The following is a 17,170-nucleotide window of genomic DNA, read 5'->3' as shown; positions in this document are numbered from 1 at the left end:
ACACGTATTCACATTATATTTCATCTGCCATGTTCTTGCCTATTCACTTAGCCTGTCTAAGTCTGCTTGAAACCTCCTTGCATCCTCTTCACAACTTAGTCCCAGCTAGTTTTGTGTCATAAACAGGTCTGGGAAGTTGTGTAAAAGTGTCCTGAGATTAGCATCACTGATCCTTCTTTAGCTCAGAGATATTAGACTATCAGGGATGAAGAGGGAGCATAGAGTTTATAATGAAATGTTTTAATATTTCTTTTGTTGCTGTTTAAATCACAGCTCAGTTATTGCAGCAGTCACCTTGTCAGCAATGGGAGATGGGAAAGTACAAACAGAGACTGAGGATCACCAGGGTAAGTAAGAGCCTTTAGAAGTGGTGGTCACACCTTTGAGTTTAAGTGGCTGCTACACGGCAGCTTGTGTCGATGATACAGATGCATCCTGTTGACAGCATCTCTCACCCCATTCATTTCAATGAGACGACCCTGATGTGGACAGAACATTCCCAATAAACATTCCATTATTTACCCAGTCTTTCTTTAACCTTGGGCTCTGTGGGTATTGTGGGCCTCGGCTCTTCTTGGTTTCTGAAGAAAATGGAAACATCTTCTACAAATATAGCTGGGAACATGAATTGGAAATTGACTGATGGTTGTGGAGCTATCGGGAGCTGCAGAAAATCTCCAACCTTATTTTACTGAACAGGCAGCAATATTACACTCCAGCGTTTTGGGAACAACAAATACTGTAATAACCCCACCTTTATCTATTATATGCCCTATGCCTCTGACAATATCACTTAATATACCCCTTCATAGAAACTCTATTATATATTCCACACCATCATTTGGTATGCTCTCCAATGGGCTGCGTATTAAACAAATTCATTCAGTCTTTGTCAGTGATAAACAAGTGCGCTGCTTGAGGCAGCTGCAGTTATTTAATGAGCATTATTTAATAGCCATTACAGAGACATGGTTGCAAAGTGACCATGGCTGGGATCTGAATATTCAAGGGTATTTGACATTTTGGTAGGACAGGAAGAAAGGACAAGGAGGTAGAGTATCCCAGTTAATAAAGGATGACATCAGTACAGTAATGAGAAATGATCTTGGTTCTGAGGATCAAAATGTAGAATTAGTTTGGGTGGAGATAAGAAATAGCAATGGAAAGCAGTCACTGGTGGGAGTGGTTTATAGGCCCACTGACAGTAGACATGCTGTAGGAAAGAGTATAAATCAAGAAATAATGGGGGCTTGTAAGAAAGATAATTCAATAATCGTGGGTGATTTTAATCCTCATATAGATTAGACGAATCAAATTGCCAAAGATCGCCTCAGGGTGAATTCATAGACTGTATTTGCTACAGTTTTTTTAAAACAATATGTTCTAGAACTAACCAGGGAACAGGCTATTTTAGACCTGGTAATGTACTATGAGACAGGATTAATGACTTCATAATAAAGGGTCATCTAGGTAAGAGTGATCATAACATGATAGAATTTCACAATCAGTTTGAGGGTGAGAAATGTGGCTCTGAAACTAGTGTCTTAAACTTCAATAAAGACAATTAAAGGGTATTGATAATAGAGTTGGCGAAAGTGGATTGGGAAAATAGGTTAAAAGCTAAGACGATAGAGAAGCAGTGGCAGACAATTAAGGAATTTTTTCATTACTCTCAACAAAGATATATCCCATTGAGAATGAAAGAGTCTGAGAAGGATGCACCATCCTCAGCTAATTAAGGAAGTTAAGGATGGTATCAAACAGAAAGAAAAGACATACAATGCTAGAAAGATTAGTGTAGCCCAGAAGATTGGGAAAATCTTATAAACCAGCAAAGGATGACTAAAAAAAAGAGGAAAAAATTGCAACATGAGAGAAAACTAATAAGAAGTATAGAGTTTGACCGAGTTTGCTGATGATACAAAGATAGGTGGGAAAGCAAGATGTGAGGAGGACAGAAAGAGTCTACAAAGGGCTAAGTGAGTGGACAAAATTGAGCAAATGGAGTATAATGTGGGAATATGTGAAGTTGTCCACTTTGGCAGGAAGAATAGAAAAGCAGAATACAATTTAAATGGGGAGAGACTGCAGAATGCTGCAGTACAGAGGGATCTGGGGGTTCTTGCATACGAATCACAAAAAATTAGCAGTGGGCCCAGGAAGTAATTAGGAAGGCAAATGGAATGTTGGCCTTTATTGCAAGGAGATTGGAATGTAAAAGTAGGGAAATCTTTCTACAGCTGTACAGGGCATTGGTGAGACCACACCTAGAGTACTGTGTACAGTTTTGGTCTCCTTACCTAAGGAGGTATATAATTGCATTGGAAGCAGTTCAGAGAAGGTTCACTAGGCTGACCTTATAAGGAAAGGTTGAGCCTATACATATTGGAGTGTAAAGAATGAGAGATGATCTTATTGAAACATATAAGATTCTGAGGGGATTGACAGGATAGATGCTAAGAAGAGTTTCCCCTTGGGGAATCTAGAACTAGGGACACAGTTTTAAAATAAAGGGTCACCTGTTTAAGACCGAGACGTGGAGGAATTTCTTCTCTCAGAGGCTCATTAGTCTTTGGAATTCTCTTCCCTAGAGAACAGTGGAGGCTAAATCATTGAATATATTCAAGGCTGAGTTAGACAGATGATCCGCAAGGGAGTCTAGGGTTATGGGGGGGGCAGACAGGGAAGTGGAGTTAAGGCTACAATCAGATCAGCCATGATCTTATTGAATAACGAACAGGCTCGATGAACAGAATGGCCTATTCCTGTTCCTATTTCTTATGATTTTATATTTAATGCTGTAATGCACTGGTATATGCTGTGCTTCTATTTGCACCAGACCCTAACGTAGTCTTTCACCTTTCTTAGTAAAATACCACAATATACTCCACACCTTTCTATTAAACTCATTAAGCCCTCCACTCACTCCTCCCCCTCAAGGTAAGATTGTAAACGGAATAAACAGTGAAAAATCAGTGGATAAGATTAACAGGCATTTGGTAGAGGTTGGAGCTAATAAAGGGGAGCCAGCATCGATTTGGAAAAGGTGGATCATGTTCAACTAATCTAATTGAAAATTTTGATGATGCAACAGAAAAGGTTGATGAAGGGATTTCAGTGAATGTTGTTTATATGGAGTTTTAAGAAGCATTTGACTAAGTAGCATGTATAAAGCTGGTTAACAAAATTGATGTTCATGGAATAGGAGGGCCACTGTTAGCTTGGATAAAACAAAAAATTGGCCCAAGTGCAAAAACAAAAACAGTGAGTCATTGTAAGTTGTTTTTCAGACCGGTGCAAGGGAGACAATAGTGTTCTTCAAGGATCAGTGTTGGGCTTATATATAAATGGCTTGGATAATGGAATACAGAGTAAAATTTCAAACTTGGCTAATGATACCAAACTGGCAATCAGCAAGGATGTTACCAATCAACTGCTACAGGACACAGGCTAGCTGAATGGCTAGACAAGTGGCAAGATGGAATTTAATATGGATAAATGTGAGTTGATGCATTTTGGCAGAAAGGATAGAGAGAGGCAATATAAACTTCATGACACCGTTCTAAAGAGTGCACAGAGACAGAGGGACCTGGAGTTCATGTGCGTAGATCTTTAAAGGTTCCAGGAGATATTGAGAGAGTGGCTAACAAAGCATATGGCATTTTGGGTTTCATAAATAGAGATATTCTGGTCACCACACTTTAAGAATGTCCTAGAGAGGATACAGAAGAGACTCACCACAATGGCTCCAGAGATTAGAGATTTTAGCCATAAGGTTCGGTTGGAGAAGCTGAGGTTGTTCTTCTTGGGGCAAAGGAGATTGAGGGGAGATTTGATAGGACAAGATTATCACAGGTTTAAATTAGGAAGACAAACGCTGTTCCCATTAGTTGATGGTACAAGGACTAGGAGACACAGATTTAAGTTTTTGGCCACATTATGCATGGGTAATGTGAGGAAGAACTTGTTTTATGCAGCACAAGGTAATGGCCTGGCATCCGCTGTCTATGAGGGTGGCTGAAGTGGAAACGATCAAGGATTTCAGGAGGATTTTGGATGGGCAGTTGAGGGAAATAAACTTACAGGACTACGGGAATAGAACAGGAGCATGGGATTGACTGGATTGCTTTGTGGCATGGACTCAATTCATGGCCTTCTTCTATGTTTTTCTGATCCTGACTTGTTGATATTCCTCACACCTGCTCAGTAACACCTGATATAACCCACAGCTCTCTCTGTAACGCTTCCTTATCTACCCCATCCATCTCTGTGTAAAGCTGGTTGATGTACCCACATCCCTTTCAGTAAAACTTACTGCTTTACCCACAACCCCCTCTATAACACTTGCTGATATGCCTAACACACATCTCAATAAAGCTTGCAGATCTACCGCACATCTGTTACCTCTCAGTAATACTATGAAACATCTCACATACCTCTCAGTAATATTGATATTGCTTCTATCCCTCACTAATAGCCTGGCATTGGTTACTCACACTGCCCATTCCATTTCATTCAGACACCTGCACATGTTTTGAGTGGGGAGAGAACAATTGTACAAAGCCCAGCCTCTGTAAGCCTTGTGCTAATGTACTTTCAGCAACTGAGCAGCTGTCCTGTAGTGAAGAAACAGAACCTGTGAGAAGTGAAGGAGAAAGTAAACTGCAAAAATGTGACCAGCTATCTGAACAGGAAGGAACTAAGATAATGGAGATACAGGAAGTCAATTCAAGAAAAACTCAAGGAAAAGCCAAGAAGGATTCGGGACCCAGGTGAGGAGATTGTCCTGTTAAACCCGAGTTGTTATTATTCCCATGGATCCTTACTAAGGGAGGAGACAGGTTATTCATGAACTTTCAAAGACATGTTGACAGCTCTTTTTGACATAATTTTAGTAGATCATTGCCAGTATCTTACACTATGTTATAGAATCATTCCCTACAGATGGGGGCTGTTCAACCCAGTGTATCTGTGCTGGCTGTGTGAAATAGCTCATCAATTAATGTTTTCCCGAGAGCCCTGCAGTTTTTACGTTTCAAGTAGTTATCCCATTCTGTTTTGAAATATACTATTGCAATGTAAGGTGGTGTGGTTTTAAGGGAGTGATGGACGTATGCAGCAGTGTCGGGTGGGGTGGAGTGAGGTGAAAATATGATTTGAAAACTGGGTTCCCAGGCTCCTCAGCCATGGATAGTTGTTTCTCAGCTCTCTGTGGAGGAAGGGCACTCACTTGCTGTTCATTCCCAGATCCTCATTTTCACTGTCTTTGGCCTCCTGCATGGCCATCACTGGCCTATTGCTGGAATGATGGAGATGGTGAAGAGGCAATTGTTGAGAACCTGCATGGTCATTAGTGAGGCTAGTGTTTCATTCAGCTGTTTTTACCTGTTTTGAATCATAAAAACTTGTTTAGCTGCCTCAATACTGATTTCATCCCTCCAATTAAATATTGGGAAGACTGAAGCCATTGTGTTCGGCCTCCACTCAACTCTATCCCTAGTCAACGATTCCATCCCTCTCCCAGGCAAATCTGTGATTAACCCCAGTCTGTTTGCAACTTTAGTGTCACACTTGACCCTGAGATGAACTTCCAACTTCATTATTATGCCATCACTAAGACTGCCTATTTCCACCTCCGTGACATTACTTTGACTTCACTTTTATTTCAGCTCATCTGCTTCTGAAACCGTCACCCATGCCTTTGCTACCCCTGGACTCGACTATTCCAACATATTCGAACATACAAAATAGGAGCAGAAGTGGGCCATTTGGCCCCTTGAGCCTGCTCCGCCATGCGATAAGATCATGGCTGATCTATAGAACCGTAGAAAAGTTAGCGTGCAGAAAGAGGCCGTTCAGCCAATTATGTCTGCGTCGGCCAAAAAGAGAAAAAAGAAACTAGCTGCTCATTTTAATGCCACTTTCCAGCACTTGTTTCATAGCCTTGTAGGCTACAGTACTTCAGATGCGGATCCAGCTACCTTTTTAAATGAGTTGAGTGTTTCAGCCTCAACCACCAACTTAAGCAGTGAATTCCAGAAGCCCACCACCCTATGGGTGGAAAAAGCTTTTCCTCATGTCCCCTCTAATCCTTCTACCAATCACCTTAAATCTGTGACCTCTAGTAATTGACCTCTCAGCTGGGGGGAAACAAGTCTTTCCTGTAAACCCTAGGTAGGCCCCTCAATTTTGTACACCTCAATTAGGTCATCCCTTAGCCGCCTCTGTTCTAGGGAAAACAATGCTAGCCTATGCAACCCCTCCTCATAGCTGCAATTTTCAAGCCCTGGCAACATTCTTGTAAATCTCCTCTGCACTCTCTCCAGAACAATTATGTCCTTCCTGTAATGTGGTGACCAGAACTGTACACAAAATTCCAGCTATGGCCTAACCAGCATTTTATACAGTTCCAACATTACATCCCTGCTTTTGTATTCAATACCTCGCCCAATAAAGGAAAGCATTACATATGCGTTTTTGTCCACCTTGTCCACCTGTCCTGCAACCTTCAAGGACCTGTGGACATGCACTTCAAAGTCTCTCACTTCCTCAACCCCTCTTAATAACTTCCCGTTTATTGAGTATTCCTTTGCTTTGTTTGCCCTCCCAAAATGTATTACCTCTCACTTTTCCGGATTCAGTTCCATTTGCCACTTCTCCGTCCACTTAGCCAAACCATTGACATCATTCTGAAGTCGACAGGTATCTTCACTGTCAACTACACAGCCAATTTTTTGTGTCATGTGCAACTTTCCCATCATGCCTTCCACATTTAAGTCTAAATTATTAATATATACAACAAACAGCAAGGACCCCAACACTAAGCCCTGTGGAACACCACTGGAAACCGTTTTCCATTCGTAAAAACACCCATTGACAATTACCCTTTGTTTCCTGTCGCTGAGCCAATTTTGGATCCAACCTGCTACTTTCCCCTGTATCCCATGAGATCTCACTTTCCTGATCAGTCTGCCATGTAGGACCTTGTCAAGTGCCTTACTGAAATACATGTAGACAACATCCACTGCAGTACCCTCATCAATCCCCCTTAGTATTTCCTGAAAAAATTCAATTAAGTTAATAAGACTTTAAGACTTCCCCTAACAAAACCATGCTGACTATTCCTGATCAATCTGTCCCTTTCGAAGTGACAGTTTATCCTGTCTCTCAGAATTGTTTCCAATAATTTGCCCACCACCGAAATCAGGCTGTCTGGCCTATAATTTTCTGGCCTATCCCTCGCATCTTTTTATATAATGGTACAATGTTCGCAGACCTCCAGTCCTCTGGGACCTCGCCTGTACCTAGTGAGGATTGGAAAATGACCCTCAGAGCATCCGCTACTTCCTCCCTGGCTTCCTTCAACAGCCTGGGATACAATCCACCTGGTCCCTGGTGATTTATCCATCTTCAAGGATGTCAGTCCCTCCAGTACTTCCTCTCTTACTATGCTTATTGTATCTAATGTATCTAATGTTTCACACTCCACTTCTGTAACTAGAATGTCTGCATCATCCCACTCCTTAGTGAAGACAGAGAGAAAGTACTCATTGAGAACCCTGCCCACATCTTCAGCATCAACCCACAAGTTGCCGTGTACATCTCTGATAGGCCCTACCTTTTCCTTAGCTATTTTCTTGCTGTTAATGTACTGGTAAAACATCTTAGGGCTTTATTTGATTTTACCTGCCAATGTTTTTTTCGTATCCTCTCTTTGCTTTCCTAATTTTCATTTTTATTTCACCCTTGTATTTACTATACTCCCCTAGGCTTCCTACAGTATTAAGCCTTTTGTGACTGTCATAAGCTTTCTTTTTCTGCTTTATCTTGCCCTGTATGCTTCTGGATAACTAGGGAGCTCTGGATTTGGCAAAACCACCCTTTTTCTTTGTGGAGACATGTCTACACTGTGCCCATAGAGTCTCACCTTTGAATGCCTCCTAATGAGTTTTTCCTTCTAATAGCTGCAACCAGTCCACTCCCGCCAGCTCACCTCTCAGCTATGTAAAATTGTCTTGCTTGAATTTAGAACTTTAACTCCTGTTCTATCTTTATCTTTTTGCATAATGATGCTAAATCTAACTATATTATGGTCACTGTCTCCAAAGTGGTCCCCCATTACTACTTCATTCACTTGCCAGCTTCATTTCCTAAGACTAAGTCTAGAATTGTGCTCCCTCTCATTGGGCTTGTTATGTGCTGGCTAAAAAAGTTCTTTAATGCAGTTCAAGAATTTTGCACCCTATGTGCCCTTCACACTGTTTGTATCCCAACTGATATTAGGGTAATTGAAGTCCCCAAAGATTACTGCCCTAATGTTTCTGCACTCAGAAATCTGTCTACATATTTGCACTTTTAATTCCCTTCCACTGTTTGGGGGCCTATAGTATGCTCCCAAGCAGCTGAACTGGTCCCAATGCCTCAGAAATCTCATGCGCTCCCTCCTGCACCAGCTTTGCAGCCATTTGTTTATTCATTCAATTCTCCTATTTCTATACACGCTTGTGCGTGGGACTAGGAGTAATCCTGAGATTGCCGCTTTAGAGGTCCTGCTTTTCAATCTCCTTCCTAGCTCCCTAAAGTCTGTTTTCAGGACCTCATCCCCTTTCCCACTTAAGTCATTCGCACCAATGTGGACCACAACCTCTGGCTGATTACCCTCCCCCAGAGGAATGTTCTGCAGCCGCTCTGTGACATCCTTGACCCAGGCAACAGGGAGGTAACATACCATCCTGGAGTCACGGTCTGTAGCCACAGAAATGCCTGTCTGTTCTCCTAACTAATGAATCCCCTATTACTACTGCTCTTCCTCTCTTCTTTCTCCCCTCCTGCACAGCAGAGCTCCCTGTGGTGCCACAAACCTGGCTCTGACTACACTCCTCCAAAGTATCCAAACACGGAAAATTGGTGAGCAGGCCCCCAGGGGATTTCTGCATTACCTGCCTAATTTTCTTGGAATGCCTGGCAGTCACCCATTCCCTTCCTGCCTCCAGGCTCCTAAGCTACGGTGTGACCACCTCTCTGACCCCGGAGCTCAAGGTTCTGCAGCTGGTGACACTTTCTGCACATGTGGTCGTCTCGGACACTGGTAAACTTCACAACTTCCCATGTATTACAAAACACACACTCCACACGACTGAGCTGTCCTGCCATGGCTTCAATTTACTTCCCTTGGGTTAACTTTATTTTACGTTGGTTTACTTATGCAACTTTATTTTACCTGACCTCGACTTAACTTTATTTCCCTATTGCTTGTGTTCCTTACTTAAATGTAAGTCACCCCTTCTTTTAAAAAGAATGTATTTTTCGAATTCTCAGCTACTTAAGAAACTGCTGTTAGGGAGTGTCATCACCAATGAACTTATGTTTCTCCTTAGATGTTATGTACCAGGTACTGCTGACTGCCTGTCCTAGGGTCCCCCTCTCACACTCTCCTGTGTTTGTGTTTTGAATTCCACATTCCCATCTAACCCTGATAATCTTTGATTCCCTTGCCTAACAGGAATCTACCTCTGCCTTAAAAATATTCAATGACCCCACCTCCATCGCCTTCTGAGGCAGAGAATTCCAAAGTCGCACAACCCTCTGATAGAAAAAAATCCTCCTCACCTCAGTTCTAAAAGAGCAACCCTTAATTTTAAAATAGTGCTCCCTAGTTCTGGACTCACCCACAAGACTGCCTGTTCTTTCCACGTCCATTTTGTCAATACCATTCAGGATCTTATATACTTCAATCAAGTCATCCCTCACCCTTCTAAGTTCCAGTGGAAACAAGCCCAGTCTGTCCAACCTTTCCTCATAAGACAACCCGCTCACATTCCAGCTATCAATCTAGTAAATCTCCTCTGAACTACCTCCAAAGCACTTACACCTTTCCTTAAATAAGGAGACCAAAACTGCACACAACATTCGAGATGTGGTCTCACCAATGCCCTGTATAAGTGAAGCATAACATCCTTACTTTTATGTTTAATTCTTCTTGTAATAAAGGATAGCATTTCATTAGCCTCCTTAATTACTTGCTGATTCCTGGCTGGTCTCCCCCATCCTACCCTCCATAAAACTCTGCTTCATGTATCATAACTCCCGTTCTCCTATCACCCTTGTGCTCACTGGCATATATTAAGCTCCCAGTTAAGCAATGTCTTGATTTTAAAATTTTCATCCTTATTTTCAAATCCCTTGCCTCTCCTTATCTCTGTGTCCTCCTTAAACCTTACTTTTCCTCCTTTAAGACACTTCTTAAAGCCTAAGATAATAGCAAAATACTGCGGATGCTGAAAATCTGAAACAAAATCAAAAATTGCTAGAAAAACTGAGCAGGCCTGACAGTATCTGTGGGGAGGAAGACAGAGTTAACGTTTCAAGCCCGTATGACTCTTCATCAGAACTAAAGAGGAATAGAAATATGGTGAAATATAAGCTGTTTAAGGAGGGTGGGACAGGTGGAGTTGGATAGAGGACCAGTGATAGGTGGAGGCAAAGGAGAGATTGCCAAAGATGTCATAGACAAAAGGACAAAGGGGTGTTGACGGTGGTGATATTAGCAAAAGGATGTGCTTACGGTGACATTAAGGGTAGAAAGCAGGATGAGCAAGGTACAGATAGCCCTAGTGGGGGTGGGGTGGGGGGAAGTGATCAAAATAGGCTAAAAGGTGGAGATAAAACAATGGATGGAAATAAATTTTAAAATATAGTAATAGAAATAGGTGGGAAAAGAAAATATGTACATAGAAAAATATATAATAATTATTAGAAAAAAGGGGGATCAAAAAGAGGGTGAGGATGGAGGAGAGAGTTCATGATCTGAAGTTGTTGAACTCAATGTTGAGTCCAGAAGGCTGTAAAGTACCTAATCAGAAGATGAGGTGCTGTTCCTCCAGTTTGCGCTGAGCTTCACTGGAACAGTGCAGCAGGCCAAGGACAGACATGTGGGCAAGAGAGCAGGGTGGAGTGTTGAAATGGCAAGCAACAGGAAGGCCTGGGTCATGCTTACAGACAGACCAAAGGTGTTCCGCAAAGTGGTCATCCTGTCTGCATTTGGTCTCTCCAATGTAGGGGAAACCGCATTGGGAGCAGCGAATGCAGTAGACTAAATTGAGGGAAGTGCAAGTGAAGTGCTGCTTCACTTGAAAGGAGTGTTTGGGCCCTTGGATGATGAGGAGGGGGGAAGTAAAGGGGCAGGTGTTGCACCTTCTGTGGTTGCATGGGAAGGTGCTGTGGGAGAAGGTTGAGGTGTAGGGGGTGATGGAGAAGTGGACACCCTCTGGGACACCCTGGTCCACTCCTCCATCACCCCTTACACCTCAACTTCCTTCCACGGCATCTTCCCATGCAACCACAGAAGATGCAACACCTGCCCCTTTACTTCCCCCCTCCTCACCCTCCAAGGGCCCAAACACTGCTTTCAAGTGAAGCAGCACTTCACTTGCACTTCCCTCAATTTAGTCTACTGCATTCGCTGCTCCCAATGCGGTTTCCCCTACAATGGAGAGATCAAACGCAGACTGGGTTTGCAGAACACCTTCGGTCTGTCCGCAAGCATGACCCAGACCTCCCTGTCCCTTGCCATTTCAACACTCCACCCTGCTCTCATGCCCACATGTCCGTCCTTGGCCTGCTGCATGGGTGCTGATTTATTTGGAAATCAACTCTGATTGGCAAAGGTGTTGCCATGGACAAAGCAACAGGAAAATATAGGCTCCCCAAACTCCTGGGTATTTCGAAAAGTGCCCAAGCCTTGAACATATTCCTTTTGTTTGCAGAGAATGGGTCCCTGCAAATGAATGTATGTTACTTCTAGCAAGAGTAAATGAGCCACATTACAAACTCGACTGATTACCTTAAATTTGTTGTTAGAGTAGCTATTAGTGCACTCCGAATTGCTCATCAAGCATGGACTGGGTGAGCACGATCTGTACCCTGCCAATTGCGAACAACTGAAGGAATGTGCTGTTTGATGCAATCAGCCAACTGTTGAAACACACGGTCTACGTCTCTGGCATCGCATTGGCGCTGAAATTTATACATGACATTGCTCAGTTGTGCAGTAGGTAGAACAGAACAAAAAGATGTTCTGATTGAACCAAACAGCATGTTCCTTCAGTTGTTCATAATAGGCAGAGTACAGATCTTACTCAACCAGTCCGCATTTGCAACACCTGTTAGATGTGGCACATGATCAGACAGCACCTACTGAACAATCCTGAGTGCGCTAATAACCACACTAACAATCAATTTGGAGGATTAAGAAAGAGGTTCCGCATAAGGAGCGAAAGTAGCTAGGTGCTAAATTAAAAAGCAGAGCCTCAAAGGTAATAATCTCTGGGTTATTGCCTGAGCCATGAGCAATTTGGCATAGAGTAAATTTTACTTATTTGTTCACGGGATGTTGGCATCGCTGGCTAGGCAACATTTATTGTCCATCCCTAATTGTCCTTGAAATGGTGGTGATGAGACGCCTTCTTGAACCACAGCATTCCATGGGTTTTAGGTACAGCCACAGTGCTGTATGGAAGGAATTTCCAAGCTTTTGACCCAGCGACAAGTTTGAAGTCAGGATGGTGTATGGCTTGGAAGGGAGCTTGCAGGTAGTGGTGTTCCCTTGCATCTGCTGCCCTGGTCCTTCTAAGTGGTAGAGGCTGTGGATTAGGAAGGTTTATATGAAGGAGCCTTGGTGAGTTGCTGCAATGCATCTTGTAGATGGTGCACACTGCTGACACTGGGCATCGGTGGTGGAGGGAGTAGACATTTAAGGTGGTGGATGGGGTACCAGTCAAGTGGGCTGCTTTGTCCTGAATGTTGTCGAGCTTCTTGAGCATTGTTGAAGCTGCATTCATCCAGGCAAGTGGACAGTATTACATTACTTGTGCCTTGTAGATGGTCATCAAGCTTTGGAGAGTCAGGAGGTGAGTTACTCACCACAGAATTGCTAGCCTCTGATCTGCTCTTTTAGCCATTGTTTATGGCTGGCCTAGTTTAGTGCCTGGTTAGTGGCAATCCCCAGGATGTTGATAATGAGGGATTCAGTGATGGTAATGCCATTGAATGTCAAGGGGAGATGGTTAGATTCTCTCTTTTGGAGATGGTCATTGCCTGGCACTGTGTCGTGCGAATATTACTTGCCACTTATCAGCCCGAGCCTGAATGTTGTCCATGTTTTGCTGCATATGGACACAGACTGCTTCAGTATCTAAGGAATCCTGAATCGTGCTGACCACTGTGCAATTATCAGCGAGCACCCACACTTCTGATCTTATGATGGAAGATGGTTGGGCCTAGGGCACTACCCTGAGGAACTCCTGCAGTGATGTCCTGGAGCTGAGATGACTGACCTCCAACAACGACAACCATCTTCCTTTGTGCTAGGTGTGACTCCAATCAGTGGAGAGTTTTCCCCTTGATTCCCATTGACTCCAGTTTTGCTAGGGCTCCTCGATGCCTCGCGGTCAAATGCTGCCTTGATGTCAAGGGCAGTCACTCTCACAGCACCTCTGGCGTTCTGGAGTTCAGCTCTTTTGTCCATGTTTGAACCAAGGCTGTAATGAGGTCAAGAACTGAGTGGCCCTGGCAGAACCCAAACTGAGCATCAATGAGCAGGTTGTTGCTGAGAAAGTGCCGATTGATAGAACTATTGACGACTGCTTCCACCCCTTTGCTGATGATCATAAGCAGACTGATGGGGCGGTAATTGGCTGGGTTTGACTTGTCCTGCTTTTTGTGTTCAGGACGTAACTGGGCAATTTTCCACATAGCTGGGTAGATGCCAGTGTTGTAGCTGTACTGGAACAGCTTGGCTAAGGGCGCAGCTAGTTCTGCAGCACAAGTCTTCAGTACTATTGCCGGAATATTGTCAGGGCCCATAACCTTTGCAGTACCAGTGCCTTCAGCCCTTTCTTGATATCACGTGGAGTGAATCAAATTGGCTGGAGACTGGCATCTGTGATACTGGGACCTCAGGAGTTGGCTGCGATAGATCGTCCACTTGGCACTTCTGGCTGAAGATTGTTGCAAATGCTTCAGCCTTATCTTTTGCACTGTGTTGGGCTCCCCAAACATTAAGGATGTGGATATTTGTGGACCCCCTGCCTCCAGTCGTTAATTGCCCACCACCATTCATGACTGGATGTAGCAGGACTGCAGAGCTTAGATCTGATCCATTCGTTGTAGGATCTCTTAGCTCAGTCTGTCGTGTGCTTTGTCCACTGTTTGGCATGCAAATAGCTTCACCAGGTTGACACCTCATTTTTAAGTATGCTTGGTGTTGCTCCTAGAATACCCTCCGTTGAACCAGGGTTGATCCACCGGCTTGTGGTTGTAAATTGTGGTTGAATACAATTCTGCTATTGCCGATGGCTGACGCCGCCTCATGGATGCCCAGTTTTGAGTTGCTAGATCTGTTCCTAACATGATAGAGGGTACCCTCAATGTGAAGATGGGACTTAGTCTTCACATGGTCACTCTTTTGATACTGTCATGCGCAGATACATCTCCGACTGACAGATTTTCGAGGACGAGATCAAGGTAGGATTTTCCCTCTAGTTGGTTCCCTCACCACCTGCCACAGACGTAGTCTAGCAGCTGTGTCCTTTAGGACTTGGTCAGCTTGGTCAGTAGTGGTTCTACCGAGCCACTCTTGGTGATGGACATTGAAGTTCCCCAGCCAGAGTATATACTGTGCCCTTACCACCTTCAGTGCTTTTTCCAATTAGTGTTCAACATGGAGGAGCACTGATTCATCAGCTGAGGGACGGTGGTACGTGGTAATCAGCAGGGGGTTTCCATGCCCTTGTTTGACTTGATGCCATGAGACTTCATGGGATCTGAAGTCAATGTTGTGAACTCCCAGGGCAACACTCTCCTGACTGTATACCACTGTGCCGCCACCTCTGCTGGGTCTGTTGCTGGTGAGACAGGACATACCCTGGGCAGTGATGGTGCTGCCTGGGACATTTGTATGGTATGATTTGCTGAGTATGACTATGGTTGGGATTTTCCGGACCCATCCCGGCGGTGTTTGCCGTAGCAGATTCGGCGACCCAGCCAAAAGCCCATTGACTTTTGGCGGAACTGGATGATCCTGGTGACGGGCACGACCGGAAAATCCCAGCCTATGTTAGGCTATTTCTTGACTAGCCAGTGAGGCAGCTGCTCCAATTTTGGCACAAACCCCCAGGTGTTAGTAAGAGGGACTTTGCCAGGTAAACAGGGCTGGGTTTGCTGTTGTTGTTTCCGGTGCCGAGGTTGATTCTGGGTGCTCCGTCCTTTTTCATTCCTTTGTATAGACTTTCTAGGGATTTGATACAACTGAGTGGCTTGCTAGGTCATTTCAGAGAGCAGTTAAGAGTCAGCGATATTGCCATGGTTCTGGAGTCACATGTTGGCCTGGTTTGGTTAGGATGGCAGATTTCCATCTCTGAATGACATTAGTGAGCCAGATGGGTTTCTACGACAACAGTTTCATGGTCACCATTAGACTAGCTTTTAATTCCAGATTTATTAATTGAATTTAAATTCCACCAGCTGCTGTGATGGGATTTGAATCCATGTCCCCAGAGCATTAGCCTGAGCCCCTGAATTGCAAATAGTGTGACATTACCACTATGCCACCACCTTCCCAAAAATAAGGTTAGGGAGATAATTGCGTGGCTCAAAGACTGGTGTGAGAAGAATGAGTTTCACCCTGTGGGGCATTGGCACCAGTACTGGGGAAAGCGGATGCTGTACATTTGGATGGTCTTCACCTGAACCGTGCTGGTTCTGGTGATTCGTATAACTTGAGGGGTAGAAAAGGCTTTAATCTAAACAGTGGGTGTGAGGGATTATGTCAGGGAAGATATCTTAAATCAAAGCGAAAGGACCAGGCAAGAGAGCAAGATAGCAATAAAGCTAATGATAATCAGAGCATGGCAGGAAGGGATAGAGCATACAAACTTCAGAATCCGCCAGAAGATAACGATAGAGCTTACAAAATTGGTAAAAAGGCAGAACTGAAGGCTGTGCATCTGAATGCCTGTGGAATTCAAAACAAAGTAGCTGAATTGTCAGCTGAAATAAAAATGAGTATGTATGTCCTGATTGCCATCTCAGAGACGTGGCTGCGAGGTGATTAAGGCTGGGACCTGAATATTCAAGAGTACTTATGTTTCGGAGGACAGGAAGCTAGGAAAAGGTGGGGGGGTGTGGTAGCTTTGTTAATTAAGGATAACATTAGTACAATAATGAGAGATGACCTTGGATCTAAACATCAAGATGTAGTATCCACTTCCTGTAAGGACTCCATCCCATTCTCTCAGTTCCTTCGCCTCTGTCGCATCTGTTCTGATGATGCTACCTTCAAAAACAGCTCCTCTGACATGTCCTCCTTCTTCCTTAACCGAGGTTTTCCACCCACGGTCGTTGACAGGGCCCTCAACCGTGTCCGGCCCATATCCCGCGCATCCGCCCTCACGCCTTCTCCCTCCCAGAAACATGATAGGGTCCCCCTTGTCCTCACTTATCACCCCACCAGCCTCCGCATTCAAAGGATCATCCTCCGCCATTTCCGCCAACTCCAGCATGATGCCACCACAAAACACATCTTCCCTTCACCCCCCCTGGCGGCATTCCGTAGGGATCGTTCCCTCCGGGACACCCTGGTCCACTCCTCCATCACCCCCTACTCCTCAACCCCCACCTATGGCACCTCCCCATGCCCACGCAGAAGATGCAACACCTGCCCCTTCACTTCCTCTCTCCTCACCGTCCAAGGGCCCAAACACTCCTTTCAAGTGAAGCAGCATTTCACTTGCATTTCCCCTAACTTAGTCTACTGCATTCGTTGCTCCCAATGCGGTCTCCTCTACATTGGAGAGACCAAACGCAAACTGGGCGACCGCTTTGCAGAACACCTGCGGTCTGTCCGCAAGAAAGACCCAAACCTCCCTGTCGCTTGCCATTTTAACACTCCACCCTGCTCTCTTGCCCACATGTCTATCCTTGGCTTGCTGCATTGTTCCAGTGAAGCCCAACGCAAACTGGAGGAACAGCACCTCATCTTCCGACTAGGCACTTTACAGCCTTCTGGGCTGAATATTGAATTCAACAACTTTAGATCTTAAACTCCCCCTCCCCCCATCCCCACCCCGTTTCTTCCCCCACCCTTTTGTTTTTTTTTCAATAATTTATATAG

The 17,170-nt window shown here is 44.3% G+C and overlaps 1 protein-coding gene across 5 annotated transcripts in view; it reads left to right on the top strand.

Moving 5' to 3' along the window:
* The window catches only part of dnaaf1 (dynein axonemal assembly factor 1), a 190,442-nt gene that overhangs the window by 45,301 nt on the left and 127,971 nt on the right, over positions 1 to 17,170 (top strand). For all 5 annotated transcript variants that reach the window (XM_078543904.1, XM_078543903.1, XM_078543905.1 and 2 more), the window contains 2 exons: positions 274 to 347; positions 4,601 to 4,772. In XM_078543904.1, coding sequence (XP_078400030.1) covers positions 274 to 347; positions 4,601 to 4,772 — 246 coding nt within the window. The remainder of the gene's footprint in view (positions 1 to 273; positions 348 to 4,600; positions 4,773 to 17,170) is intronic.

This window comes from Cetorhinus maximus, chromosome 6, assembly GCF_964194155.1.
Source record: "Cetorhinus maximus chromosome 6, sCetMax3.hap1.1, whole genome shotgun sequence".
NCBI classification, from domain to species: domain Eukaryota; kingdom Metazoa; phylum Chordata; class Chondrichthyes; order Lamniformes; family Cetorhinidae; genus Cetorhinus; species Cetorhinus maximus.
This window is presented reverse-complemented; position numbering and strand designations above follow the sequence as displayed.